The sequence below is a fragment of the Emys orbicularis genome, chromosome 2 (genome assembly GCF_028017835.1).
Source record: "Emys orbicularis isolate rEmyOrb1 chromosome 2, rEmyOrb1.hap1, whole genome shotgun sequence".
In the NCBI taxonomy this organism is placed as follows: Eukaryota; Metazoa; Chordata; order Testudines; family Emydidae; genus Emys; species Emys orbicularis.
The window spans coordinates 252,198,621-252,211,681 of NC_088684.1; the positions used below are offsets into that span (position 1 = coordinate 252,198,621).

General features: G+C 44.0%; 1 protein-coding gene across 3 annotated transcripts in view; it reads right to left on the bottom strand.

The window, feature by feature from the left end:
* The window catches only part of VPS50 (VPS50 subunit of EARP/GARPII complex), a 178,557-nt gene that overhangs the window by 90,241 nt on the left and 75,255 nt on the right, over positions 1-13,061 (bottom strand). For all 3 annotated transcript variants that reach the window (XM_065398182.1, XM_065398181.1, XM_065398180.1), the window contains exons 14-16: positions 3,218-3,315; positions 1,713-1,807; positions 649-747 (exon numbers count right to left, since the gene is read on the bottom strand). In XM_065398182.1, coding sequence (XP_065254254.1) covers positions 649-747; positions 1,713-1,807; positions 3,218-3,315 — 292 coding nt within the window. The remainder of the gene's footprint in view (positions 1-648; positions 748-1,712; positions 1,808-3,217; positions 3,316-13,061) is intronic.

Here is a 13,061-nt window from a genome sequence, read left to right on the forward strand (position 1 = left end):
AGCTGACACATATGCTGCCATAAAATTAGGTCAGGTCTGCATGTAATGGAGCCAAGGGAGACTGGAATGAAATGCAGTTACAGATGGTCAACAAAGGGAAGGCTGAGAATGGGATCCAGGAGTACAAATCCATAAAATTATGAAATTCCTGACCGAAATAAATTGCATAATTATACTTTTCAAAGAAATTGCCAGAGATGTCCGGAGACATGGGTGGATGGGCTCTCTTTTTATGGAATGGTATAGAAATCAAAAAATAAATAAAATAAATACTTTTGCCTGGGAGACCAGGAATAAAGGGCCTGCAGCTCCACTAGAGAAAGAGTCAAAAGGAGGAGTTTTAAGGAGTAGCTTTTAGAGGAAGCCTGAGGGGCTACTGAGAAAGTCTACGCACCACAGGTTCCCTACCTTTCCCCAACCTGCTCATTGCAGAAGTCTCCTCAGTGACTTTAGCATGAGTGAGAGACTATACCTGCAGCAGTAGCTGAGTGTTCAGGCCCCTCACCCCCACACATTAGACAGTAACATGCCCAAGCTGTCCACCTCAGTGCAACCAGGCCACTCATTGCCTCTGGAAACCCAGTTTAAAATGAAAAAAAGGCAAATAAAAGTAATCTGACCAATCCACCGCACATTTAGTAGCCTTACCTGTGATAATTCTTGAAATAGTTAACACTTTGTTTTCTGATGGATTCTTGCAAAACTTCTGACTTACTGCCACAAAATTCTTCCCCAACTTGCATCAGCCTATTATAACAAAAGACATTTTAGAAGTGGTTATCCATTCAATTAGTTTTAACAAGACTGAAGGAAACAACTATTACTTGAATGCTATTGTTTCAGCTGGAATTCTGTATCTCACCTATAAGCACACCTACCATGCTCATCCATCACCATAGTATTTGAACATCTAACAAACGAAGATCATCACCACGCAACACCAGGCCTACATATGGTCTAATTTCTTCTATTGCATATTATGGCATTTTATAAACACTCAGGGCCAGACAGCCACAAGCAATCCAAGTGTCTGCTTGGGATCCTATGGTCCAATGCAAGCTCTATAGCCCGTGACCTGAACCCATCTCTCCATACCATTCTCACTGTCAAAAAAGCAAAGCACCCTGACCACCAGCACCACAACCCCAAATATAGAAGCAGGAATAAAAGGGAGCTATGCCCAGCTTCTCACACTTTTGGCTCCAGGTTTGGGGAACCACTAAGTAGGCTTTTAGAGGTACCACAACTGTAATGTTAGGGCTACAGAAAATTGTTATGAACAGCCAGGCAGATTCCTAGGCCCAGCCCAGCAGCACTCACACAGAACCTAAGGGGGCATGGGGACAGAAAGATGAATCAGCCATTTTTTACACCCCCCAATCTCAAAGCTGGCCAGGTATTGAAATGGCTCTCAAGGACTTTTTTGGCCAAGGATCATCAGAGTACTACAGCTCCCTTTCCATCACACCCACTATGTCTGCAGGGTGGCCCGGAAGAGCAGCTGGCTTAGAACAACTTGACACTAGTCATGAATTACCTTGCATGCAGGGAGTCCCTTGGTGCCCTATTAACTACTCTTTGCATCACCAGAACAGTGTGAAGTGGATGGAAATTGGGACCAGGATGTAGTCCCTATTATGTATGTTATCTTATGCTAATTCAGGCCTGTCATGCAGATAGAGCAAATGGCCTTATTTGCCCCATCAATATACCTGCTAATGATATCTAGTACAAAGATAAAGTCATCATATTTGAAGATAGACATGTCTGTTCCCAGCAGATATGTTTTCACTTTCAGCTGCACATCCTATAAAACACAAACATTTCAAAGTTAGTATTGAATCCTTACTAAATTTATGTGCATATTGTGAGTTTTTATATAGTAGCAGTGACTACTCTGGAGTTCAAAATGAATGGCAGTGAGTTGAATGCATGGTTCACTAGCATGTTTTGTTGATTTGTTTAGATGTCTGACCACTCTGAACAGCAGTTTAGGGCAGTCCTCTAGAGAAACAAGGTTTGTTGAACTGACATTTTCATTAGCATATGTGATCTTTCTTTGGCTTTCACATCACATCATTAGTTCACTAGTCAAAAATAGTTTCTTACAACTTTCAGTAATGCAGTGTCAATCCAAAACAACATGAGATGCCAAGACTGTTGTTGATAATGGTTTAAAGAATGCTTTGGATTATTGCCACTCTACGCAAATCACACAAGGTTCAGAGCTTTGACATACAAAATTTTGGGTGTTTATTAAAAACCTTTGGGCTAGTAATCAAGTTAGAACTATCACGAACAGGCAGGCTCACAAGATTTCCAGTTTTCAGTAAACCTTACTGACAGAATGACACAGCCCTGTATTTCAGTAGTTCCTCTTCCAGCTGATACCAGGAATGGAAGAGCTGCAAATGTACTATACTCAGCTGTATATGAACAGCTTTAAGTACCTTAAAAAAAGAATCCCTCACCTTGTTACTGATGCTCTAAAGATTATTACTCTTAACACAAGTCATACCATTTTATGATACGTGTCTTCAATGTAATGATGGGGACTCATGAAAAAGTTCTATTTCATCTGTTCAAATACATGCTTCCAAAACTGTATATAGCTACTTACACACACAGAGTATGTGCTTACATGTCAAAAGTCTTGGTTTAAATTAAATGCAAAACTTCAGAGTTAAAACATATGTATTATCCTGAATTCATACCACTGGACTTCAGCACAGCCGGTAGAAAACAATCCCCTGATTTAAATCCTCATGAGACTTGGCAGTATTTGCTGAAATACTTGAACTTGTTCTGCTGATACCTAACGTGGTCTTTTAGTCCACTTTGAATGTTCTGTCTGTTACTTTAAAACAAACTACCAAAACTCATTTATGTTATGTGAGTTGTTCATGTGTGTGTGCATTTTCTTCTTTTCATCTGGCTAGAGCTATGGATGTGAGACTGCAGACAAGAAATGAGTTGGTCTTGGCTATTACATAATAGTCTCCCTACCACAAAAATTAGCACCACTATTGGTGCTCCTGTTGGCATTCTAACCCAAGAACTGGCTGTGTCCGGAGACCGAGCCATCCTTTTCACCCTATAATTTCTTTAATTATTTTAATTTCTACTTATCTACAGTAGTTTGATTTCTAACAAAGATCACCATAAGATTTATACTTTGTATTTGGAAAAGAGTATGTTTAGACAATCCAAAACAAACCTGCCATATTCGTGAAAGTCCATGTTCTAATTTCTTTTGTACATAGCTACGGTCAAAATTGGTCTCCTCAGCTCCAATCACATTGTTGCCATCTGAAACTGAAATTGGAAGATTATTGGAAATACCCATACTATCTTGAAACCTAACTTTTAGCCTTAATGAACCTACTGCCTCTAAGTTGGCCTACAGGGTTGAGAATAGATAATGGCTAACTTTGTTTCTCTGTGGTTGAAAAGTCTGAACTTTTAAAGGGACAGCAATAAAATCTTTAAAAAAAAAAAAATCAGATAGTTATGTCTGGCTAAGAAAACACAATATCCCATTCCATAAAACCAACTAAGATAAAAAGATAACTGACATTCATGTTTTAAATGGAGGGGGGATATAGATTGTCTAATCTAAATATCAGCCACTCTCTACTAGGATATATTCCCTAATGTAGTCTAGCTTTATAAAGAAGAATCATTAGTTGAAAAATTGTAGAAATAAGGTTTCCAAATGTGTCCAGCAGTATACACTGGCTTAATGTCTGGAGAAAGACCGTGCAATCTTTGCTCCACTGAGCAATGCCAGCTTTCTCCCATTCTTCTCTCCATGCATTCTTCCACAGTACATCAACACATGAAACAATCTTGTAATCGCAGTGCATCAAGACCCAGACAATTTCTCATTCAAATCCCATCTATTCAATTCAGATTCTTGTACAGCACTCATTACCAGATTCATATTACCACAATCCTTCTCCGGGAACTTTAAGGCAATCTTTTGGGTATCATGGGCCCAAGCCATTGAGTGACTTGAAGAGAAGGCCTAAGGCCTTGAATTGGATATGGTATCTATGGAGAGCCAATAGGACAGGTCTGATGTATTCAAGCTAGCCTGCTTTCCTCAGGAGATGGGCTGATGCATTTCATACTACTTGGACTTTGCTGAAAGTTGACTGTTTCGTGAGCAGGTAGATATCACTGCTGTAGTCCAGCCAGAAGTGGGGGGGGGGGGGGTGGGAGGGGCGGGAGAAGTGTATCTGAAGCTAGATCTAATCTGCCAGGAGGGAACACAGTTTACTGGCCAGCCAATGAGGATAGATCACATCACTTGAAAATGCTACTATATATGTCTTAGCATCAACAAGGAATCCAGGAGCACTCCTGACTGCAGACCAAACTGTATAGTTGTGATTGCGCATCTTACACAAATGGAGACTACACTATGGCTGCGCACTCCTCAGAATGCTTTCCTCTCCCATCCAGCCTACCACCTCCATGTTGCTCAGATTCAAGTCAACCAATTGCTCTTAATACATAAACTGATCTCATCTAAGCACTGGGACAGTTTTTTGACAGTGTTATCTCTTGTGAAAGATAAGTTCCAGCAATATACAGATGACCTACTTAAGTCCATATCATCTTATTAGTGCTTCGAGTTATATATGAGACTCAGCAAAGGAAGGAAAAGGGGGTGTCTGATGGAGTTGTACAGATTCCCATCACTATATTTTGGACACATCAATCCAGTAAAGACTCATACCTATTTAGTGCCTTCTGTTGGACCCGTGCCACCACCCTCAGACAGAAAAGCAGTTTCTCTTGATCAGCTGCGTTGAATATTGCAGAAGGGTTCAGGAGAAGGAGAACCAATGTCTTCTCTCCATCAAGAGATCATCCATGAGCACTGTTAATGATGTTTCTATTCCAAGTCCTGGCCTGAATCCAGAATTTGTCAAGTCTAAGATATTTTTTGTATTTAGATAGATGAGCTTGAAACTAATCTATGAACTCGCTTAGGAATGGGAGGTCTGATACTGGGCAATAATTAGCCACAACTGATAGGCATGGGTTTTTTCAGTACTGGCTGGCAGTACTATTGCACATTAGAACAAGGAAGGGAAGATAAACTCACCTAATTCAGTGAGTTTATTTTGGACAGCAGAGACACCAGTTGTTGGTGACTCTCTTTCACTAACCAGGAAGGCATGGATTGTATTCTTAAGTTTTTTGGCCAAGTCTCCGACAGTGTCCCCAATACTTTTTTGGGGAATGAGTATATTGATATAACAGGCATCACAGAAACTTGGTGGAATGTGGATAATCAATGGGACACAGTAATACCAGGGTACAAAATGTATCGGAAGGACAGACTAGGTTGTACTGGTGAGGAAGTGGCACTATATGTGAAAAAAAGTGTAGAGTCAAATGAAGTAAAAGATGTTAAATGAACCAAACTAGACCATGGAATCTCTATGGATAGTAATCCCATGCTTGAAGAAGAAGAATATAGCAGTAGGAATATACTTCTGACCACCTGAACCAGGATGGTGATAGTGACTATGAAATTCTCAGGAAGATTAGAGAGGCTATAAAAATCAAAAACTCAATAATAAATGGGGGATTTCAACTATCCCCATATTAACTAGGTATGTCACCTCAGGACTCGATGCAAAGATATAGTTTCTTGACACTTCTTGGACTGCAGCTAATCCTGGAACCCACAAGAGGAGAGGCAATTCTTGATTCAGTCCTAAGTGGAGCACAGGATCTGGTCCTCCCAAGAGGTGAATATAGCTGAACCACTTGGTGACCATAATATAATAAAATGTAACATCCCTGTGGGGGGGGGGAGGGAAGGAGGAGGACGAGACGACACCAAAGCAGACCACCACAATAGAATTTAATTTCAGAAAAGGGAACTACACAAAAATGAGGAAGTTAAACAAAAATTAAAAGATACAGTGCCAAAAGTGAAATCCCTGCAAGCTGCATCGAAACTTTTTAAAGACACCATAACAGAGGCTCAATTTAAATGTATACCACAAATTAAAACACATTAGTAAGAAGACTAAAACAGTGCCACTGTGGCTGAACAACAAAGTAAAAGAAGCAGTTAACGACATCCTTTAAAAAGTGGAAGTAAAATCCTATTGAGGAAAATAGAAAGGAGCATAAATTCTGGCAAGTGAAGTGTAAAAATATAATTAGGAAGGCCAAAAAAGAATTTGAAGAACAGTTAGCCAAAGACTCAAAAATTAACAGCAAAACATTTTAAAGTACATCAGAAGAAGGAAGCCTGTTAATCAACCAGTGGGGTCACTGGACTATCGAGATGCACTCGAAGATAAGGCCATTACAGAGAAACTAAATAAATTCTTTGCATCAGTTTTCACAGCTGAGGATGTGAGGGAGATTCTCAAACCTGAGTCGTTCTTTTTGGGTGATGAATCTGAGAAATTGTCCCAGATAGAGGTATCCATAGAGGCGGTTTTGGAACAAATTGATAAATTAAACCGTAATATCACCAGGACCAGATGCTATTCACCCAAGAGTTCTGAAGGAATCCAAATGTGAAATTGCAGAACTACTAACAGTGGTATGTAACTCATTGAAATCAGCTTCTGTACCAAATGACTGGAGGATAGCTAATGCGATGCCAATTTTAAAATAAATAAATAAATAAATAAATAAATAAATAAAGACTCCAGAGGCAATTCCGGCAATTACAGGCCAATAAGCCTAATTTCAGTACCAGGCAAATTGGTTGAAACTATACTAAAGAACAGAATTATCAGACACATAGATGAACACGAAATGTTGGGGAAGATTCAACATGGTTTTAGTAAAGGGAAATCATGCCTCACCAATCTACTAGAATTTCTTGAGGGGGTCAACAAGCATGTGGACAAGGGTGATCTAGTGGATATAGTGTAGTTGGACTTTCAGAAGGCCTTTGACAGGGTCCCTCCTCACCAAAGGCTCTTAAGCAAAATAAGCTGTCATGGGATAAGAGGGAAGGTTCTCTCATGGATTGGTAACTGGTTAAAAGAAAAGAAACAAAGGCCTGGTCTACACTACGACTTTAATTCGGATTTAGCAGCATTAAATCGAATTAACCCTGCACCCGTCCACACAACGGAGCCATTTAGTTCGAAATAAAGGGCGCTTAAAATCGATTTCTGTACTCCACCCCGACGAGCGGAGTAGCGCCAAAATCGATTTTGTCATTTCGAATTAGGGGTAGTGTGGCCGCAATTCGATGGTATTGGCCTCCGGGAGCTATCCCACAGTGCACCATTGTGACCGCTCTGGACAGCAATCTGACCTCGGATGCACTGGCCAGGTAGACAGGAAAAGCCCCGCGAACATTTGAATTTCATTTCCTGTTTGCCCAGCGTGGAGAGCACAGGTGACCACAGATAGCTCATCAGCACAGGTAACCATGCAGGCCGATAATCGAAAAAGAGCACCAGCATGGACCGTACGGGAGGTACTGGATCTGATTGCTATATGGGGAGAGGATTCAGTGCTAGCAGAACTTCGTTCAAAGAGACGAAATGCCAAAACTTTTGAAAAAATCTCCAAGGGCATGATGGAGAGAGGCCACAATAGGGACTCAGATCAGTGCCGCGTGAAAGTCAAGGAGCTCAGACAAGCCTATCAAAAAACAAAGGAGGCAAATGGTCGCTCCGGGTCAGAGCCGCGGACATGCGGCTTCTACGCCGAGCTGCATGCAATTCTAGGGGGGGCCGCCACCACTACCCCACCTCTGACCATGGATTCCGAGGCGGGGATAATCTCATCAGCTACACCTGAGGATTCTGCGGAGTGGGAAGAGGAGGAGGAGGACGACGAGCTTGCGGAGAGCACCCAGCACTCCATTCTCCCCAACAGCCAGGATCTTTTTCTCAGCCTGACTGAAGTACCCTCCCAACCCTCCCAAGCCAGTATCCAAGACCACGACCCCATGGAAGGGACCTCAGGTGAGTTTACCTTTTAAAATATAAAACTTGTTTTAAAAGCAAGGTTTTTTAATGATTACTTTGCCCTGAGGACTTGGGATGCATTCGCAGCCAGTACAGCTACTGGAAAAGTCTGTTAACGTGTCTGGGGATGGAGCGGAAATCCTCCAGGGACATCTCCATGAAGCTCTCCTGGAGGTACTCCAAAAGCCTTGCCACAAGGTTTCTGGGCAGTGCAGCCTTATTCCGTCCTCCATGGTAGGACACTTGACCACGCCATGCTTGCAGCAAGTAATCTGGTATCATTGCATGACAAAGCCTGGCAGCGTATGGTCCCGGTGTTTGCTGGCATTCAAGCAACATCCGTTCTTTATCTTGCGGTGTAATCCTCAGGAGAGTGATATCGCTCATGGTAACCTGGTTGAAATACGGGAATTTAATTAAGGGGACAGAGGTGGCCGTTCCTACTGGGCTGTTTGCCTGTGGCTGAAAAGAAATCCTTCCCTGCAGTTAGGCGAGCGCGCGTGGGGGGGGGGGGGGGGGATTGGCCCAGAGCTTTTCGCGTTTGGCTAGCAGGGATCTTCCCTGATACCAGCCATGTGGTGGGGGGAGGGGTAAAGCGATCATCCCAGAGAATTCATGGCGGGGTGGGGGGTGTTAGTTTGGTTCCTGCAGGGATCTTCCCTGATACCAGCCACGCGGTGGGGGGTGGGATAAAGCGATCATCCAGAGAATTGGATGGGGGGGGTTAGTTTGTTTTCTGCTGCTGAAGGTTAACAGGAAAACCGCAGCACTCAACGGGCTTTGCTTGGTATGTGGGAAAGGAGGGCGCAGAAGCCGAAAGACAATGGCTTACCATGGCTGCATGCAAGCCAAATTCTGTTGCCCGGACCTGCGTCTGTGATCTCTAGCAGCAAAGCCACAGGCACTCAATATTAAGAGGCAAAATGCGACCTTGCACAGAAATCACATGTGCTATGTAATGTGAATAGTGTTGGTCACCGTGAAAGAGTATAAGCCTTGTTCTGCAAAATGTATCTTTTTAAAAAATTCTCTCCTTTTTTCCCTCCCTCCAGCAGCTGCAAATTCTTCAAGCCTCCCTCCTCCATCCCGAAAGCTATCACAGATAAGGCATCGGAAGAAGAAGACGCGAGACGACATGTTCGCAGAAATCATGGAATCCACCCACAGTGACAGAGCTCATCTGAATGAGTGGAAGGACACGGTTTCAAAGTATAGGAAAGAAGCCAGTGAACGTGAGGACAGGAGGGACCAACGTGAGGACAGGAGGGACCAACGTGAGGACAGGAGGGACGCTCGAGATGAGAGGTGGCGGCAGGAAGATCAGAGGAGGCAGGATGCAACGCTGGGGCTGCTGCGTGAGCAAACAGACATGCTCCGGCGTCTGGTGGAGCTTCAGGAACGGCAGCAGGATAACAGAGTGCCGCTACAGCCCCTGTATAACCCCCCTCCCCCCTCACCATGTTCCATAGCCTCCTCACCCAGATGTGTAAGAACGCGGGGGGGGGGGGGGGGGGAGGCTCCGTACACCTTCCCATTCCACCCCAGTGGACAGCCCAAGCAAAAGGCTGTCATTTTTTTTAACCATTTTTAATGGCCTTTTCCTTCCCTCCTCCCAAACCCCACCCGGGTTCCCTCCCTCTTTTTATAATCTATGAATAAAGAATAAATGATTTTTAAACGATAGTGACTTTATTTGGTTTGAAAGCAAGCTGGGGGAAGGGGGAGGGTGGGTTCCTTACAGAGAATGAGTCAATAAAGGGGGCGGGTTTTCATGAAGGAGAAACAAACAGAAATTTCACACTGTAGCTTGGCCAGTCATGAAACTGGTTTTCAAAGCTTCTCTGATGCACACTGCTTCCTGGTGTGCTCTTCTAATCGCCCTGGTGTCTGGCTGCGCGTAATCAGCAGCCAGGCGATTTGCCTCAGCCTCCCACCCTGCCATAAAGGTCTCCCCCTTACTTACACAGAGATTGTGGAGCACACAGCAAGCAGAAATAACAATGGGGAGATTTCTTTGGCTGAGGTCAGTAGCGATCACCAGCAACCTTTTAAATGGCCAAATGCACATTCTACCACCATTCTGCACTTGCTCAGCCTGTAGTTGAACAGCTCCTGACTCCTGTCCAGGCTGCCTGTGTATGGCTTCATGAGCCATGGCATTAAGGGGTAGGCTGGGTCCCCAAGAGTAACTATTGGCATTTCAACATCCCCAACGGTTATTTTCTGGTCTGGGAAGTAAGTCCCTTGCTGCAGCCCTTTAAACAGAATAGTGTTCCTGAAGACGCGAGCATCATGAACCCTTCCCGGCCAGCCCGCGTTGATGTTGGTGAAACGTCCCTTGTGATCCACAAGTGCTTGCAGCACCATTGAAAAGTACCCCTTGCGGTTTATGTACTGGGTACCCTGGTGCTCCGGTGCCAAGATAGGGATATGGGTTCCATCTATCGCCCCACCACAGTTAGGGAATCCCATTGCAGCAAAGCCATCCACTATGACCTGCACATTTCCCAGAGTCACTACCTTTCGTAGCAGCACCTCAATGATTGCTTTGGCTACTTGCATCACAGCAGCCCCCACAGTAGATTTGCCCACTCCAAATTGATTCCCGACTGACCGGTAGCTGTCTGGCGTTGCAAGCTTCCACAGGGCTATCGCCACTCGCTTCTCAACTGTGAGGGCTGCTCTCATCTTGGTATTCTGGCACTTCAGGGCAGGGGACAGCAAGTCACAAAGTTCCATGAAAGTGCCCTTACGCATGCGAAAGTTCCGCAGCCACTGGGAATCATCCCACACCTGCAACACTATGCGGTCCCACCAGTCTGTGCTTGTTTCCCTTGCCCAGAATCGGCGTTCCATGGATAGAACCTGCCCCATTAACAACATGATCTCCAAAGCACCGGGGCCCGCGGTTTGAGAGAATTCTGTGTCCGTGTCCATGTCCATGACCTCATCACGCTTGTCGCTGCGCTCGCGCCGCCGCCGCCGCCTCCCCGCCTCGTTTTTCTGGTCCTGGCTCAGCATAAACTCCACGAGAACGCGCGAGGTGTTTACAATGTTCATGGACTGCTGTCTGGAGCTGAGCGGGCTCCATGCTTGCCGTGGTATGGAGTCTGCAGTGTTCACCCAGGAAAAAAGGCGCGAAATGGTTGTCTGCCGTCCGTTGCTTTCATGCAGGGAGGGAGGGAGGGAGGGGTGAGGCTGTACCCAGAACCACCTGCGACAATGTTTTTTGTCCCATCAGGCACCGGGATCTCAACCCAGAATTCCAATGGGCAGGGGAGACTGCGGGAACTATGGGATAGCTATGGGATAACTACCCACAGTGCAACGCTCCAGAAATCGACGCTAGCCCCGGTACATGGACGCACACCGCCGAATTAATGTGCTTAGTGTGGCCGCATACATTCGACTTTATACAATCTGTTTCCCAAATTCGAATTATATAAATTCGGATTAATCCCGTAGTGTAGACGTACCCAAAGGGTAGGAATAAATGGTCAGTTTTCAAAATAGAGAGGAAAATAGTGGTATCCCCCAGGGGTCTATACTGGGACCAGTCCTGTTCGACATATTCATAAATGATTTGGAAAAAGGGCGAGGTGGCAAAATTTGCAGATTATACAAAACTACTCAAGATAGTTACGTCCCAAGCAGACTGTGAAGAGTTACAAAGGCATCTCACAAAACTGGGTGACTCAGCAACAAAACGGCAGATGAAATTCAATGCTGATAACTGCAAAGTAATGCACACTGGAAAACAATCCCAACTATACATATAAAATGATAGGGTCTAAATTAGCTGTTACCACTCAAAGATCTTGGAGTCATAGTGGATAGTTCTCTGAAAATATCCACTCATGTGCAGCAGCAATCAAAAAAGCTAAGAGAGGGATAGATAAGAAAACAGAAAATATTATATTGCCTCTATTAAATCCGTGGTACCCACATCTTGAATACTGCATGCAGATCTGGTCGCTCCATCTCTAAAATAATATATTGGAATTGGAAAAAGTACAGAAAAGGGCAACAAAAATGATTAGGGGTATGGAACAACTTTCCATACGAGGAGAGATTACTAGGACTGAGACTTTTCAGCTTGGAAAAGAGACGACTAAAGTGTGATGTGACAGAGGTCTATAAAATCATGATGGTTGTGGAGAAAGTGAATAAGGAATGTTATTTATTCCTTCTCATAACACAAGAACTAGGGGTTACCAAATAAAATTAATAGGCAGCAGGCTTAAAAACAAACAAAAGGAAGTATTTGTTCACACAACGCACACTCAACCGGTAGAACTCTGCCAGAGGATGTTGTGAAGACCAAGACTATAATAGGGTTCAAAGAAGAACTAGACAAGTTCATGGAGGATAAGTCCATCAATAGCTATTAGACAGGATGGGCAGGGATGCAAAACCATGCTCTGAAGTGTCCCTAGTCTTTTTGGCTAGAAGCTGGGAACGGGCAACAGGGGATGGATCACTTGATGATTACCTCTTCTGTTAATTCCTTCTGAAGCACCTGGCATTGGCCACTGTCGGAAGTCAAGATACTGAGCTAGATGGACCATTTGTCTGACCCAGTATGGCTGTTCTTATATTCTCTCAGTCATGCTCAGAAATACTAACCCAGGTCAGTGATCCGCTTCACTGTTCCAATGCTACGCAGGTCCTCCCTGACCCCTCCCAATGCATCTGTTCTTTTCTGTATTGGTCCTTTGCAATGCAAAGTTCTTAAGGGGAAAAAAGTCTGTGTCTTACACATCACTGACCACTTTTATTAAAGTAAAAAATAAGGAAGACTACAAATCTGACTCTTGCAGAGCAAAAACCAAAATTTGCAATACAAATACACGTAAAGACATGTCACAATTGTCAACTGAAATATCATTCCAAGCCCATTTATGACAGTCAACATCTTCGCCAAATGAACAAAGGTGAGTAATGTGGCTCTGGAAAGGGACACTGTGCTACTTAACTTTCCCTCAAATGGGAAGTTATTTGGGGTAATGGATATAGTGCTCGATCACCATCTTGACTGCTGACATTCAGGGAGTTTTGCATGTGGGCTAGTGGCTTGGATAGAGAAGAGTT